General features: G+C 45.3%; 1 protein-coding gene across 1 annotated transcript in view; it reads left to right on the forward strand.

Moving 5' to 3' along the window:
• EIF2B3 (eukaryotic translation initiation factor 2B subunit gamma) overlaps nucleotides 1–15,888 on the forward strand; it is a 98,758-nt gene extending 82,870 nt beyond the window's left edge. Inside the window, exons 10-11 of the mRNA XM_039555935.1 lie at nucleotides 5,118–5,221; nucleotides 15,664–15,888. Of these exons, the coding sequence (XP_039411869.1) occupies nucleotides 5,118–5,221; nucleotides 15,664–15,716 (157 nt within the window). The 3' untranslated portion in view covers nucleotides 15,717–15,888. The remainder of the gene's footprint in view (nucleotides 1–5,117; nucleotides 5,222–15,663) is intronic.
• The last annotated feature ends 1,812 nt before the right edge of the window (nucleotides 15,889–17,700 follow it).

Here is a 17,700-nt window from a genome sequence, read left to right on the forward strand (position 1 = left end):
TCACCCCTGTGATCATGAGTCCCAGCCACCAGCTCACTAGCTAGCAGGGGATTCCTTGAGGGGTTGCTCATAGGTTTTAGAACTCTCCCTGACTCCTTGACACCTCTTAGTGTTGTTAAGGTGCCTGTGGTGGCTGTTATCTTCTTGGTCAGGGCAGAAGGAGGTGTTGCTCCCAGGGGAATCCACATCTGTTACCCCTCAGTCAGCAAAGTAGCTGCCGAGGCATGTCACCCTTTGCTTTTAACTTGTGCGTCAGTCTCTCTGTTTCGTAGCTCTTCTGGAGGAGCAGGCGACCTGACTTCTTGGCACGGCAGAGCAGTACCAACAGGCTGTCCCAAGCTTTGTGCTCCAGGCTTTATTTCTTGTGAGTCTACAGTTTTAAGCGTTGCATTATAGACACCTCATTTGCTTTGCTGCCCAACAGAGATTATGTCGGGGTTTTGGCACAATTGGATTAAAGTACCAGGCCTGGATAACTTCTATTGGCATTTCAGGAGATTTGCTGTAAGGCAAACCTGTGACATTCATACCTTCCTAAGCTTGCACAACTAGGGCGAGAGCTGCAGTTGAGGTCTTGACCTCAGTTACTTAAGCCCCTTTCTCCCAGGAGCGTTCATCACTTTAATCACAGAGTCCTAAATAATCAGTGGGTAGCCTGTAATTAGGGGGTTGTGTCTTGGACTCCTGCTGCCTGCTCCCGGTGTGCTGAGCACTGCGTATTTTGATTTCCCGTTCCCCCAAAGGATGTTTGATCTCAGATTTACACTTTAGAAAATTAAGAAGGGTACGGCACCTCAGTCCCCTGGCAATCTTCCTGCTTTCAGTGGTAGGTGCCTTGCTTTGCCTGAGTATCACAGTGCTGCAGCGATTGACACACTTGATTTAAGAGTTTGATTTATAGACCGATACTTGGGCTGAAAGTCAGCAGTTCCAGGGCTGCATAAATCAGCCTGTCTCTGGGATTAATACTTCCTTATTTATAATTTCGACAGGAGATGGAATTCTTTCCCAATTCTTTACATTTCTTTCAGATGTAATCGACCACCCTGTCCTTTGGTTTAAAGCTATGTGACTTTGCCACAAATAAAGGGAGGGGAAAGTAAGCTGAGTCCAGGAATTGCTGTGCTATAAAAGCTCCATATTGTGTGCTCTTGGACTTTGCTTTCTCCCAGCTTCCTTCAAGCCCACACAAGAGATGGACTTGAGGTTTTTTTGGCTTTCTTCCCCTCCCCCCTCCCTCCATACATACGCTGACCTTTTAGAAAAATAAATAAAAGATAAAGAAGGACCTGGAATGTTGCAGAATGTGTGTACATTTTGCTCTCTGTTGTTTTCTGCTGGGATTAGTTGTTTACAATGGGGGAGAGAGGGAGGGCAGAGGAAGGGAGGTCTGTGGCCTTAACTGAAATTAGTGGCATTTCAGAGTGATCTTGTTAGGTGGTCTGCAGTTTAAAGACCTAAATCCTTGTAATCCCCCCATGCCTCCTTGGCCACTACTCCTTTTGCTCTTGTTCTCTCACTTTCAAAAAAACCCACCCCAAAGTCAGGCTCTGTCTCTCAGATACAGGCGCGTAGCGGACACACAGACATAGGCGCACACTCTCTCTCACATGCTCCCATTTGCACGTTGTACCTGTAGAACAAATTAATGCTTTAGCTACATCTGTTCCCACTACAGGACTGGGCTTGTAAAATGCTCTCTCTAGAATGCAGACGCACACTGAATATCTTTATTTATTTTCTGAAAAACACACAGCTGCCAGACTTTCAGTTTGTGATTACACTTAAAACAAATTCAAATTGAAATTTCAGCCGTAAATCAAATGCCCCAAATTAGTTCCTCTTGTGGGTTTGAACATGCTCTTTGGATTTTAAGGTCAGGAGATATCCATTTTCACCGTGCTGAAAAGTTTAAAAATATACTACATTTTCAGGGGAAAAAATAAATATGGTTTGCATTATAAAGCAGTACATCAATGTGTGTGTATGCACACACACAGCAGAGTTGATGAAGCTGGATGCTGTCAGAGCACCTTTGAGGGCTAATAGCACCTAATTGTTATGGAAGGCAGGAACTGTGGTGGCAGTTTAGCCAAGTAGACTACAGCAGTGCCCTGAGATGTGATATTTACCCTGTAAGAGAATAAAAACGTATTCCTTACTCTTCATCTTGAAAAAATAGTAAAAATTAAACACACAAAATACTTCTCTTGGCAGGATTTATAGCTTTTTTCTTTTCTTTTTTCTTTCTTTTTTTTTTTTTTTTTTAGAAAAAAGGCATTTACAAGTGGTTTCAAAATGGCTGTGTTACATCTGTCAGCGGGTGAAGGGAACACCCACAAATTGTGTTTTTATCTCTTGAAGTTTTGTTCCACTTGAGCAATAAAAGCCGGATTTGCTGCTGGTTTGTGTGATTGGGGTAATCTGAGCGTTGAGTATGGCTTTAAAACTTCTGCAGTTGTTGGGTTTATAAGTTTTAAGAAACTCCTGGGGTGGTGGAGTTCTTGGGTTTTGTTTTACCCTGGCACCAGGGAAGGGTTGATTTGCAAGCACCTGGCACAGACAAGTTCATCTGGGTTCCCTGGCCTGTCCCTCCCAACAAATGGTTTGGCAGGAACCCCCATTATCTTTGATGTTAATGTCATCAGCAGTTTCTTGGTTACAATGCTATTCTTTCTCGGGGAGTTGAAAGCCTATCCTCAAGTAGGCTCTGAACACACATGCAGTATTTTCCAGCCTGAACTCCAGACCGACAGCTTAAATCCCCTCTCTTTTGGGGAATATCCTCCTGCATGAGGGTAATACTGAGAGGTGTAGAGCACTCACAGCTGCTCTCATGCTCAGGAGAAGTGATAGATGGTGGGAACCTAAAAGTTTGCAGTGGAAAGCTTTCATCTGACTGGCTCAAAGCAACGGAGGAGGAGGTATTCTGGAGTGCACGTTTTGGATGGGAGCCATTTCAGTGGGAAATGAGCAACTTCTCCCATTCCCTTCACTAGTCCTATTGAAAGCCAAGTCAGGATGCAGTGGTGGGCAGTCCCACTTCCACTGATGCCTTCCCTAGCCCGGCATAAATGCCAAGTTGCTCTTGCTCTCAGCAACTGCTGTTGCACAGGATGATGGCCTGAGCTGCTGTGCGGGCACATGAGGCTATTGGAAAGGAAGCAGATTGTGACAGTGTGAGAGCAAAGACAGGCAGGGGTCTGCTGTGTATCTTTGCCGCTTTTTATCTTATTAACATGTTAGTAAAAACCCTGCCAAGGGAACCTGAGCTGGTTGCTTGTAGAATAATTGCTCATATTGCCTCCTTATAGGTCAGCAGAGGGGGAGTTTAAGTGAGTTAAAAGAATAATTGTTCAGAGGGGACAGTCTGTTCAAGGGGGGTCGTAACTGCGAACCACTGCAACTGAGGTCCAGTTTTATTGCTTTTACTCCTGCAGAATTAATGGTGGTTTTGTGGGGCAGATGGTTTCTGCTCTGACTCACACAAGCAACAGAATTGTAATATATTTAATGATAAATTCTTTGTACTAAATAATAGTGATGTGTAAGCAGGAAAATACTATTAATTAATTTTGGAATCAGTGGTCTGGAGTGAGGATCGATGTTTCTCACTTCTGAGGACCTCAGCTGACTAGTGCTCCATTCAATACAGAACTGAGGCTGGGGCTTTGACCTGATACCAAAACCCCTCTGTTAGTTCAGACTCCAGGCTAACAGTTCCGTCCACAAGCCACACAAGAAGGTGTGCTTCACTAATGTAGAGAGTAGTGGTGATGCTTGTAACCAAGGTGGGGAATGGCTACAGGTCATTAAACTGTGCAACTCACTGGGCAGAAAGTCACTGAAGCCAAAAACTTCTAGTTTTGACAGAGATCAGTTGTTGGACTGACAATATTCACAGTTATTGTAAATAATGTTGGCAGAAATACTGGGAAGCAGATATGAGATGCTAGGGTTGACAGTAGGATTATTATTGGGGTAATCGAGGGGGAGCAGATTACCTGCATCTCTCCAGGGTTATAGATCTCATATCTTCTTCCCAATCAGCTGGTTTCAATGTGTGTTAGTATTTTTAGGTACATCTTAGCTATGTTTTCTGTCCTTCAGTGACTCCTATCTACCTTTGCACATGTGAAAATAAGGAAAGAAATAATTTGATTCATAGCTATTTTTTTCTCTGTAGCTTTGAAAGAAATTACATTTAATGCTATTTAACACTACTCATCGTGCTGAGGGAACAGCATTTCAGGACACATCACAGATACTAGTAAAGGTTGACATGTTCGACCTTATTGGAAGAAGGGGCTCAAAACAATGCAGTAACTCAGAATCTGTCAACAGAGAAGTTACAAACCCAGCAGTTTGAACTCCTTTCCTCTCTGGACAGTTGGATCAGCGGATTTGAAAGCTGGTTATTACAGATTCAAATACATTTTGGAATAAGGCAGCTTTTGCTAAAGTTCCATCCTGTGTAGCATTTCAGACTTAGTGGTGTCAAAGGCAACATGAGCATGAAGATACCCAAGGCAGGTAGAGTAGGTCTAGTGTGGGTTTCACTGGTTTAGTACTGTGGAATAATCATGTTTGGGTGCTTGAATATAACGTGAACAAAGCCAACCAGCTGAGCTATTGATCTGCCCCATCTCTCTACCTTTTCTTAGTGCCTGGCAAGCTGGAATGTATAAAACTGCTCAGCAAAATTTTCAGGGAAAGGTCTGGGCTGCTGGTCCTGTTTTTAGCTGGGGAGCTGAGCAGAGAAGCCACCCCCTCAGTTACCCAGACTGTCTGTGGAAAATACAAGACTTGATCCAGGTCCCAAGTCTTTATTTATTCAGTTAAGTATTTATTCTGTTGAGGAAATGTAGAGGAAAGCTGTTCTAACAGGAGGTAAAACTGCAAATGCTTTTTTGCAAACCCATTCTGACACCTGGCATTTAAGTTTTTCCAGCAACTGGCTGTGAGGATCAAGAGAAGAATGGAGTTTTTGAGAAAAGAGCTGAACTGAACCTACTTACAGGATCATGTCACAGAGTCATTAGATATTCCAGTGGATACCTTTGTTTTGTACCTGTCATTTAAATTATTTTCTTGCTTTGCTTGTGTTTGTGTTGTAGGTGCTGTCTTCAGGGCAGTGTTATTTGTCATAATGCTGTGATAGAGAAGGGTGCAGACATCAAGGACTGTTTGATTGGAAGTGATCAGAGGCTGGAATCCAAAGGTAAGTTCAAAAGCTGTATTTACTGTGCTTTTGTAGTAATTTTCAAAACTTTTTCCTTGAGATTTTACTCCTGCTTCTTCATGAAGTGCCAGTAAACTGTGGCAGTTCTACAGTGGAGTGTCCTATAATATCAGGATTTGTTTTTCATGGAAAGCTTCTTGGCATAAGTTCAGGGACTTGCTCCTCTGAAGTTGGCAGCAAAGCTCTGTTGTTCTTATAAAGAGTAAGATTGGGTGCTGAGACAGTCTTTTCCCAGAGACCACAATTAGATCAGCCTGAGGTTGTCCTCAGCAGAAGGAGCCATTATTTTGACTAGTAATCTTTGTCAGTGACAGGGGCAAAGCAGGCAAACTATTGATCACCCAAACATCCTTCTCTGTAGATGCTCCCAACCCACAGTGCCAGTATGCTCCCATTCACTTTGCTCTAAGCAAAAGCTTGAGGTGGAGCATCATATTGGGAGCTGCTCTGCTCAGTATGAAATACAAGGGCAGCTACATTCAGATCTGCTTTGCTGCCATGAAGTGCTATTTTGGGGCTTCAGAAAGGATACAACTACGTGGCCCTCATTTATACAAAGTTCAGCCATCCAGTGGGAGTGCGCGTGGTGAGGGCTCGGTGGTAACCGCATGAGTGGAACTGTTGATTTCCTGCCCTAAGAGATAATGGGCAGGAAATGGCTGTTTCAGTGACTGCATCCCAAGCAGAGGCTTTTTAATGAATATTTATGGTTGGGGTTTGGCAGGTCCCTGCTCCAGTGTGTAGACTGAGGACAAAAGTGAGTTCCTTTGCAGGCTCCATGTGAAGTTATTTAGTCAGATCAGGATTTATTTGCTTGCTTTGTCTTTGTGGGTGGATTCCCAGTTGTAAGTGTCTTGATACGGAGCAGAGTTTGAACTTAATGTAGTAGAGTGTAACCTATTGTCAGCTTTGCATATGACAAATTTTCCTTTGAGTTGAAACTAAAAGTAAAAAGGACTTATGAAAACAAAGTGTTGATCTTGCAGTTTCAAGTCTCTGATACTGTAGGTAACACAGTGAGTTCTCTGTGGTCTTGGTCTCTGTGTGACTGTGTCTACTCATAGCTTTGCCCATCACATCAGTCTGAATCGGTGTCCGTTGTGGGGTTCATTGCCCCCTATCACAGAATCATTTAGGTTGGAAAAGTCCTTTTCATATCATCAAGTCCAACCATAAACATAATGCTGCCAAGTCTGCCATTAAACCATGTCTCCAAGTGCCACATCTACACATCTGCATGAATCACCAGGAGAGATGAATCGGGTCATGTTTGGTTGTTAACCTGCAGTGTGAACTATGAGGACATGGACTGTAGATTTAGCTAATATTTTAGGAAACAGGAATGTATTTGATCTCTTTAGTAGATGATACCAAACAAAAATATCACCCTTTGACCTTGCTCACAACTGCTTCAGAAGCATCTTCCAGGGTGTAGAACCCAGTATGGTTGATCATAGTATGAAAACTGGTCTTTCTTCTTGGTTGTCCTTGTCATCCTTGCCTGAATATTTTTCAGGGTCTGTAGATGTATTTGCAGTGAGAGTAACAGAGCTGTACCAGTGGTTCATTTGCCTATTCTTGAGAGTCTACTGCTCTCCTCCCCAAAGCTTAAACCCACTCCTTGGGTTAACTAGAGGCTGGGGGCCCTCTAGTTAAACTGTTTAGAAATGTATGATTGACGTTAGCAGAGACATATTCATATGATTATAAATACACCATTATGCTGAGCAAGAAAAAATAATAAAGCTTCAGTTCATTTTCCTGCCTCAGTTTCCTAACCATTCTAGAATTTCTTTGGGCTGGGGGTCAGGTTTGCCTCAGTGGTCTGGGATCTGTCTGTGAAGTTCATGACTTATTTCCTGCACTGTTGAGTCTTTCCAGCCCAGCATGTCTCTTCTGACCTTGACTGGTCCCATAGTAAACCAGGTCTTCTCTTTTTCGCTGTGAAAGCATGCCATGACTTTCTTTCCCCTGCCCAAGACTTCCTGTATCTTGTGCCAAGCTTTTGGTGTGGCCCTGTAAGTCTGTTTCCATATTGCCCCTTTCATCAAGACTTTGGCTGTGTTTTTCTGTTTGGTAACTTTTCCTTCTTCAAACTCAAGCTTCCTTGGCCAGGTTAAGAAAAAACCTAGTTCTCTTGGGTAGGAGCCACCTTTTCTTGCAAGCTGATCACCCTTCAGCAGACATAAGCAGTAGCTTATGCTGGCTGCTGACCCTAGTCTGGGAGTTACATACTCCAGTTTCTGGGAGTAGAAACCTCCTCAACAAAACTGCATACACCTTCCCAGGAACATTTAAAAAATAAAAATACAGCAGTCCCTTATTCCAGAGCATCAGCCAGGATTCATCAAAGGTAGAAATATCCCTGAATCATCCTACACAGCCCCAAGCAGATCTAACAGTTGACTTTGCTGCAGAACTGGCTGTGTGCTCCCTGCTCTACCATATGAGTCCTGGCCACGCTGCCCAGGCAGCTCAGGGTACAAGAACTCTTTGAGCCAGTGGTGCACTGACCTCCTTTCATGAAATGAATTCCAGTCCCATGCAAGGGGGATGGCAGGAGAACAGTTACCACAAATGACAGGCAAACTTAACTTAAACCAGCTCTCATCCTTCTCCTTCTGCAGAATAATATGGACATATTTAGGGTGGTCCAAATGGTACAGCTGGGAGTAATGGGGTTGAATTAAACACAATTTAGGTTGGCTATCTGGAGCATTTTCTTAACGATGTGGTCTGGTAGGCTGTGGTATAATCTCCCTGGGGACGTGGTGGGAGACCTCATCACTTAATAATGGGCTTGGCAAATGTCTGGACACCTAAATGGAGGGAATACTCCAACACTGGTTACTGGGATAGATCAGAGGCAACCTGGTACTTTCAAACTAAAAAGAAAATTGGAGACACAGGAGTGCAGGTGACTGTCAGCAATGTTGTCCCAGTCCTGCACTGACTTCAGCCCTGTCACAGCACTGGCCAGAGACGGTATTTTTAAATGTCTCTGTTGAAGTCAAGGTATGGTGTTTTATTTAACTGCTGGATTTGCAAGCCATGCCTCCTGAGAGCCCTACTATTCTCCTACTGCTTTTATTACCATGCCTTGGAAGCATCCACTTTCCTTCCTCTTTGATATATTAAGGAATTTGCTAGCAGAGAATTAACAGATGGGCTTTGTGAAAGCTACCTCACCAGGTAGCAGTTTGAAAAACATGTTGGTACCTAAGAAAAAGGCAGTAATTATTAGAGGGGTAGGAAATGGCAGACAGCATTCTGAAAGAACATAATTGCACAGAGCATTCAATCACTGTTTTGAAGACAGTTATTAGGATTATACTGCAGCCTTTTTGATAAACCTGCTTTTAAAGAGGAGCTCAAAAGCAGCATGTGCTCAGTGAAGTAGGACTAGAGAGAGGGAGTGCTGGTGATGGGGCAGTCAAGGAGTCAGATGAGCCTGAAGTCACTAAGTACAGCTCCAAAAGGAGTCTCTCAGCCAGATTCAGCAGGGAGAACATTATACATCTGGCATAAGTTAGCCAGGAACAGGCGTATATGGTAAAGCAGCCTAACCCTTCTTCAAGGTAAAGCGGCCTAACCTTTCTTCAAAGCAACACCGGTAACAGAGACAGTAAACACTCATACAATGTATAGAACTAGCAAAACTGATACAAAATTCACCACCTTATCCCTTGCTTTCATCTCTGTTGTCGTTGGGGCAGGGATGTTTTATTTGCGTATTTATTTCCAGCATCAGCCATGGGGCTTCAACTAGATCTATGTCCTACCTGATCTTGACTCCTGCTTCACAGCTCTCCACTATGGCTCTGTCCCTGCACCAGGCTCATCCCAATTCTTGCCTTCTCTTTAGTTTTCCTCCTAGTCTTTCTCCCAAAGAGACTTTTGTTTTTCTCTCTTACTCGGTTATTCCCAGACACCCACCTGACACCTCTTCTGGTCTGACCATAGCTGCTATTTCCAGTCCCCTTGCCCAACAGTCCCATGCTCCATTTTTCATCTGGCAATCATTCCCTGACTGCTTTCATTTGGACTGCATCCCTTTCTGTCATGCCAAGGCAGGCTCATACTGGGCACAGGAGGGGAGTGCTCCACTGGTCCATACAGCTTGGAGGAAGCCCTGCCTTCCTCCTGCACTTCCATGGTCAAGAGTGCTCACTGCAGATAGTCTCTGGAGTTTTTAGCTGCCCTCCTGAGAACACGTGCAAACTTGAGGTTTTTTTCAAAGGCTTATCACAGAGCAAAAACTGTGTGGTTTCTCACAAGAAGAGAAAAAGGCACATATCCAGTAAGGACTGGCTCCCATTTCCAATCATTTTCCAAGTCCTGTTCCAAGCTTGGAGTCCTAGGACTTCTCAATGAAACAGAGTTAGATTGTTTTATTTTAATGAGGGCCAAAGAACACATTTTTCTCTAATGTCATCCTCTGAAGGCAGGTATGTTTTATGAAACCTCCACATGTGAATGGGTCCCTGCTTGTGAGGAGGCTTCACATGAGCCAAGATTTAGCAGGATAGGGACAGAAAGGAATCGAGAGACTTTCTGATGCTCTCACTGCATTCAAGTAGGGGCGAGCATCTGCTCTTGCAAGATGCTGAGTACCTCCTGGTGCAGTCTTCAGGAACTGAAAACACTTAGCACGACACAGGGTCGGGATCAGAAGGCATGCTGCTGTGCAGATGGGAGTTATGAAAGCTCATGAAGAACAGACACAGACTAAACAGTGCACACATGTATATTGTGCACAGGGGTGCAAAATGAGCTGGAGGTGATGTAGGAATGGTGTGAATTAATAGCAAAACTGAGAGATCTATAAGATTTCTCCCTAAAGTAGTTTAACTACTGAGTGTCCATGACAAAGATATTGTTGGCAGTTAAAACAGGCATCTCTTAAATAGTTGACATTTTTGTTTCAGAGACTGTGCAGTGACTACATTGCTAGCTAATCCTAATAAGCCTCCTTTCCAAGTTGTATAAAAATGGTTTATGAGTTCTGGCCTTAGCAGTGGCGTAAAACTTCCCTAGAATATCCATCCAGCGATGCTTTGTCCTCCTGTCTGCCATTGGGGACTGTCACACTTGTGCACACTGTCATTCCCAGCCAGGCAAGTTAAGGCTTCCTGAGTGAGCAGGTTAAATGTGCTGCCACATTCGCAGCATGCTGATTGTGAAGTCTACCCATAAGGCAGCAGTTCATAACCTTGTGGAAATATTTTTACATGCTCCACGCAGAGAAAATAACCACTTCTGCTCTGCTAGAGCTCAGCCACATGAAAGAGCCAGGAAGAACACCCCAATGGATGCTGAGAAAGGAAAAGGATCTGTGTCCAGTGCTGCAGGCAAATATGGCACCTCTGCCATCATATCAGGGAGTTAAGATGTGGACAGTCAGACTTGTTCTGAGATCCCTGCTTGCACTTGCTATGAGGTAGTGATAGCCCATGGGAGCACCCTAATGGATATAGTCCAATCCCTTCTCACACACTTTGCTAGGACTCCCTCCCAATACAAGGACTTCAAGCATGTCCCCCTCCCCAAGGAGCTTGCTATATTAGGCACATCCGGAGCTCTGGGTCTCCTTTTCCCTTTGCTAACCTTTCTTCTAAGATCCTGACTGATCACTTTCCCATACATCTCTCTCCTGTTCCTTCACTCCCTCAATCTATCTGCTCCAAGCCACCGTAAAGTCATCTCTCATTGGACACTGAATTCACTGTTACCTTTACACTCTCAAGACACATCTAGTTCTCAGAAGGGTTTGAAAGCAAAGGGATTAATTCTGCTTGAACTGTGAAAAAATCCTCAGCTGAACCATGGGGCCACCAGCACTGAGAACTGGTGATTGTTGGACATAAGGCAGAAGTAAGATCTCTACTGCCTGCCTGTTCTGTGGGCTGAAGGCCCCAGCTGTGGACCAGAGCTGATCTGCCTGAAGCTACCACCAGCCCCCTGGATGAGCCGTACATCCCACCCTGGGAGCAGCTGGAGCACTCAGCTCATGGGGAGCATCGTTGCTGGCGACCCATGGGCTCAGCTGATGGCTGCACAGCAGGGCTGACCTGGCACCTCGGAGAAATTGTGAGATGCTCCTGGCCTTAGGGGCCACAGTGTGGTCGCCCTGGTCTCCAGCAATCATGTAAGTAAAGCTTGGCTGAGGAGAGAACAGGCCTTAACTGGAAAGTCCCACTGCTCTGTAAACACAAACAAATCAGCCCCCATCACCTGCTTCCCTTCTTTATCTGTACATGTAATTTAAAACACCCTCCAGCCTCCCAAAGTCAAGCTTCAGCTGCTTCCCATCCCCTTAAGCCCCTTTAGTTCCTCTCCCCCCGCTAACCTGGCTGCTTTTCCAGAGCCAACCATCACTGCAGAGACAAGTTGCTCTTCTCTCCCACTCTCTGATCCTTTCTGTCCTGGGTGAATGTGGTGGGAACCACCCACAGCGTGTTTTCGTGCATGCGTTTCTGCAGCCACCCCTCCCCCACGCCTAGTTTTTTAAGTTAAACTATCTCTTGCTTTAAAGAGAGCAAATACACAGCAGTGGCTTTCATCACTGCTGTATAATAGAGCAGTAATTCTGTGCCAGGGACTGTTTTCTATTTTATTTTAAAGGGTTTATAAAACAGTGTATGTAATTGAGTGAGTAAACTGAACGTTTTCTGGAGCCCCTGAGGGCTGAAACTTCGTGGTGGTCCTGGGCCTAGGCCCTAACCCTTTTTTTTCTCTCTTTTTTTTTTTTTCCTCCCTTTCCCCTCCTTCCCCTCCTCCTTTACAACCCAGCGTTGCCACCAGCAGCAGCAGCAGCAATCTGTCTGGGGCTAATTGAGCAAACAACAAGGAGATGCTTTCACATGGCTTTTAAAGGAATGCTCCGGCATCCCCTTTCTGTGAGCGGCTTGGCAGGAACCTGCCAGGAAGGCTGGGGAGCGCTGGGTCCCCGGCCCCCAGCCTGCTGGTGGGGTTTGTGCTGGGCTGCGCAGTCATTTCCGCCCCTCTGTTTATTTGCATTACAATTTGTTTTTAGCCAAGCACCAAAAAGCTGCTCTGCTCTCTAGCTCGCCTTGTGCGTATGTTTTTAAGGGGCTAGTGTACAGTATGTGTAAACAAATGTCTTCCCAAGCAGGAACACATATATAACAAGTGACAGGTTTTTGATTTACACTCAGTAAAGTCTCCGTGGACACTCGGTTCAAGCACCCAGGCTGACTTCAGGCTGGGCTGCGTCAGCAAGTTGAAGCAAAGTGCTAATCAGGAGGTTGAATGTGTTGATCAGCTCTGGATTTGCTTAGCACCAGATGCTCCCAATCTGAGAAGATCTAGTTGAACATGATTTAAGGTTGAAGAGTCCAACTCTTAAGGCTTTCTCAAAGTCCTTTCTCTAATCCCTCTTCTTTCTCTGTGGGCTGAATGCATCTGTAACCCTGCCAGTGTCAGATAAAAGGCAGCCTGGTAAGAAATCCCTAATGGGGAGCTGGGGAAGGAGAAAGGGAGCTGAACAGCAAAGCATGTGAGGTACTTCTCCCTCCTCCCCCAGAGTTTCAGGCAGAGTTTCTGCAGGAACTGAGCTTGCTGGTACCAGCCAGAGCCACTGGCAACTGGCAGCCACGTCTGATAATGAAACGCTATCCACAGCTCAGCTCTCTGGCACACACACTGGCGTCTGAATTCCCTTCACTCCACAAGGAGGGCTTTGGGAATGGAAGAGGGAAGCAGGGTGAATCCTTATCTGCCTATCGCATCCCCTCAGGGTGCGGAATGGGGCTTTGTTTCTAGCAAAACCATTCCCTTTATCGCCTGAAAACTTCCTCGAGGATTTTAGACAGGCAGATTCATGTGTTTTCTTTAAGCCTTTACAAGAAGAAATGAATTTGGTGATTTCATGTGAGTCTGAGGTAGCAGTGACATACCATGTGTGCCCGCTTTGGGGAATCTGGGCCACAGGGATCAAGGAGGAGATGAAACAGGCAGAGGGATGAGAGATGAGGGAATGTAGGCTCCAATTTCCCATGTGGCTTTGGCTGCTTAAGCTCCCTAAACTCACTGCTGCCTTGGTTTCCCCATCTGTAAAACAGGAATGTTCTTACTCACCAATTCTCAAAAAGCATTTTGAACTCATCAGGTGTAAAATACAAGATACCATAAGGCTGCTGCAAGCACGTCAGTGCAAAATACAAATAGTTGGTACCACCTCTGCAGCAAGGTATGTGATAGGACCCATCCCAGCTCTGCACATTTAGGACCGTGGAGGATGCTGTCTGAAATGAAGCAAGAAGTTCCTTATTAAAAATATTGCTATAGATAACCTATATATAGAACCATAAATTGACATGGCTCTCTATAAGCCTAGATGAAGGCATGTTTAATCTGCAGAGGCATAATGTAATTACTCTCACTGGATGGTAGCCAGGGTCTTATTCACATCATAGAAATCAACGTGATAGGTAAGTCTGCTTGGAGGAGGTTCAGGAATGGAGTCACAGGAGTTGCTACAGGGCCTGTTTGAGATATATTGGGAAAGTTGTTGGGGGTGAGGAATGTTATAGCAAGAAATGCTGCAGGTTGGATTTGAGGTACTTGGCAAAGCTGTGTGGGGTCCAGGACGGGAGGAGAGAGGCGCTGAAGGCTGGACTTGGGGCTATTGGCAAGAGCTGTGCTGGAGAAGTTGTGTGGTGCTACCTACATCATGCTTGCACCTGGCACTTGTACAGTCAGCCCCTCATTTTCCTGAGCACTGCATCCACCTCTGCTCATCCTGCCCAAAGTGCTGGAGATTGAGCTCCAGGATGTTAGTGTGAGGCTCCAGGATTAATTATCAGTTGATGATAAATACCTTGAGCAAAGAGCTAAATGTCTCAATCTGATGCTGCAGGTGAGAAGCAGCCCCTTGATCTCCTTATTTTAACCTTCAGGAAGGGTCTCTGAAAGGAAGTGGTGTGGCTCACCCATTCTTAAAGTCCCTCAGGCTGAGGAGACTGCATATGATCCATATGATTATGGGGTTGAGGTTGTACTGAAAAATTATCTTGCCACAGTCCAAAACTCCTTGAAGTTTATAGAGCAGAATTTTATCAATTTTACTTTACTGGAGCAATGGTACATGGAGCATGGTACAAAGGTTGCATCTTGAATTTTAAACCAAGAGAAGCATCATGTTGGCCTGGCCACTTTGGGGATTGCCAGGGATTTCTTCATTTAGCCAAAGGTGGCATATTTGTTGTTTTGCAACAGTCTTGTAAGATCCACTCCCCTGAGGGGAGGAGTTTTAGGTGAGTAAATAAAACACATCATTTTCATCCTCCTTGGCTATCCACCCGCACTGCTGTGTAAGGTGTGAGAGACACCAGAGCCTCCACTGGTGTATCCCAGCACCTCACAGGCCTTGACACTTTATCCCAGGCTCCAGAGCCAATTATTATTCCTAATTGCAGGAGGTAAGATGAAGAGCCTAGGGGCACAGGACACACCACGTGAGCTCCACCTGAATAGGTGTCCAGCTCCTGGAGTGCAGTTTAGATTCACCACCTCCCCCACAGTACCCTGAGGACACCCACTTTGAGCACACCAGCTTTGTGTCATGCTCTTAGGCCACACGCTTGGGTTTTTTAGGCACTGGGCTTTCAGTTGCGTGTTTTTATTATTTTGGCTTTAGATCCCTTATTTGCAGTCCTTCCCTGACAAGCTGCTTTTGCATTTTAAAGGGGAGGCTCTTTCAGTACAGTGCATTAACAGTACTGGGGCAGGGACTGGCACATTAATGTGTCCACTGGGGCTGTGCAAAGCTCCTGGGAACAGGCAAAGGAGTGACCTTGCAGAAATTGCCCCTCCAACAAATTTGCTCCACAGGAGGGTCAGGTTTAAATTAAAAAAAAAAAAAAGGCAAAAAACAAAACACAAAAAAGTTCTTGTTTTTAAGCTGCCAGGGCTGAGTTGAGATTGCTGAGAGGATCTCACACTGCTTTGGTGATGGCCCCCTGATGCTTAGCAGCCCCTCTCATCCCCAGCCTCCAAGCAGTTTGGGGAAGACAGTGCTCTTTAGGGCCAGGGTGGATTAAAGATCTTTAATTTTATGTCCTATCTCCATTTAGGATGTTGATGGTTCCTTGCCTTGACCTAGGTGTACACCTGTCAGTAGCAGCTGTGACTTCCGTAGGGCCTCTCTTGTTTATTAGTGACACATACATGTGAAAACTCTCATTAGTGAAATCTCCTGATGTTTAGTCAGTTGTTTAGGCTTTCACCATGTGTGTGGGATACTGTCGGAGAGATGCTGGAGTCCAGCAAATCTCTGTTGGAGTTCCCCAGAATCTGCTTTTCTCATTTGTTTTAAAGTTGCAGATTTGAAAAATGCACGGTCTGAAGCTCTGCTGCAAAACTCAATTGCTCTTCTTTTCCTCCCTCTATCTTTTCAGCCAAACATGTTAATGAAGTCATTGTGGGCACCGAACAGCTGATGGAGATATAACCCGAGTAGGTTTTAAAGATGATTTTATGGAAGCCAGCAGCAGAACCAGATGTTCAACCATCGTAAGATCATCCGTACAGATCAGTACTGGCATGGTTTACCCTGTCATTGCTCCTTTCCTGTTCAGCTTTAAATTTATGTCTTAATAAAGAAGTATTTGCAGAGCAGTGTCCGTCAGCCCCTCCCCCCTCATTGGGATGCGCGCGGGTTTGTACCGGGTTATATCTGTTCCTGCGCGCCCGGCCAACGCACTGTACTTTTCCAGCAGAAGGGAGAGCGGGGACCACACAGACTGTGCCCACTCCAAAGAATGACTTAGCCGCCCTCCCTGCACTGTAAACCACGTCCCCGCAGTCCTGCACCACCATCCCTGAGCCTGGGAGAAACTGCTCGGGATGCTGCTTGTGCATCTCATCAACGCAGCAGGCGGACGGCGAGAACAGCAGCGGTGCCGGCTGCTCTTTGCAGCCTGGCAGCTTTGCCAGCCTCGTCCTCCTCCTTGCTGTCACTCGTGATGCTGCCCCACAGCACAGAAGTGTTTAATCTGTGCCTCTTCTCCTCTGTAATGCAGTCGAGGAGTTTGGCACCCATTTCCATCAGGGCTGAGTTTGGTCTGATACTTTGAAATCTTGCCCGAGAGCAAGTATGTGAGGGCTGGTGGAGCTTGAAGGAGGCGTGGGTTGTAAGCAGTGGGTACTCCCTGCCTTATTTTGATGGTTCTTCCTGTCAGTCCACTGTTCCCAATCCCAGACAAGAGGTCCCTCCCCACACTTGGATGATCTGTGGATGACTGTACCTATGTCTCTGAGATGAGTTGCGTGTGTTAATGTGAAACGCACAGCCTTGTGGTCAGGGCCTGTGCCAGGATTGTAAAGCACCTGGATGGGATTGAAACACAAGCTGTTCTTTAATGTTTATAAATTGGACACAAGTTCCTACCTAAAAGCTGTTTATTAGAATGTAGTAGGATTGAACAGGGCATTTATCTGCCCCTGGCAGTTTGACATCCAGAGGTGCTTACAGCAACTGGCAGGGATGGTATTTCATTAACTGGAGTGATAAATGTTAAATGTGTGCTTCATGGGCATCAGTGACCCCTGAGGAGAGTTACCATTTCCTAGTTAATTTGACAGGAGAGAGATTATAATCCAGACATTCTCTGAGTTTCATAAACAAAATCCTTCCTCTAAAGGACCGGGTTGGAATGGAAACTATGGGTAAGGATGAGCTTCAAGGCCTGTGACAAGCTGCAGAGAAGAAATGTGCTGCAATCCAGCTCCAGCTTCGTGCTGGAGGTTTTGCCTCGCGTATGTGCGCAAACATGTTCCTAAGGTACGAAGCCTTTTTCATCCAAGGATCGCAGAGGCTTTACAAAGGTTAATTAAAGAGAGTTCTTGTCTCTGTGTGCGGCAAGGGAGAGAGGCTCCATTTTGGGTGTGTAGAAACAGAAGCAGAGTGGAGTGTAATTACCTGGCTTTGCATTTTACCAGAAGGCTGGCAAAGCCAAGAGAGGTTTGCAGGGACTTTGACTCACAGTCCTTTTGCTTAAACACAAAGCCTTCTCCCCCTCTCTTTTTAGGATACATCTTAACTTCTGAAAAGTCCGCATCGCCTTGTTTAGCAGCTACAGCTTTACCTCCTTGTGCCTTAATTATATGCTAAAATCTCCGTCCTTTTGTTTAGCTAATTTAAGAAGAGGGTGAGGGGCTCTTTACTGTGTCGGTTAGAATGTAGCATTAATTTAGTGTTCTCTGACACTTGAAAACCTGGCTGGGATTTGAGGCATTTTCTTTTCCTTTTTGCCTTTTACGACCTGCAGGTGTTTGGTGTGAGATAAAAGTAGATCCCAAAGTGAGATTTCACAGCACAAATTATCAAAGTGAAGATTCACTCTTGATGTAGTCTACGTGTGTGGCGGTAATTATGAAAAATAGTTCGGGATAATAGGGCCTTCAGGAATCCCAAGGCGGGCACTGGGAGGTTA

This window comes from Corvus cornix, chromosome 8, assembly GCF_000738735.6.
Source record: "Corvus cornix cornix isolate S_Up_H32 chromosome 8, ASM73873v5, whole genome shotgun sequence".
Taxonomy (NCBI): Eukaryota; Metazoa; Chordata; class Aves; order Passeriformes; family Corvidae; genus Corvus; species Corvus cornix.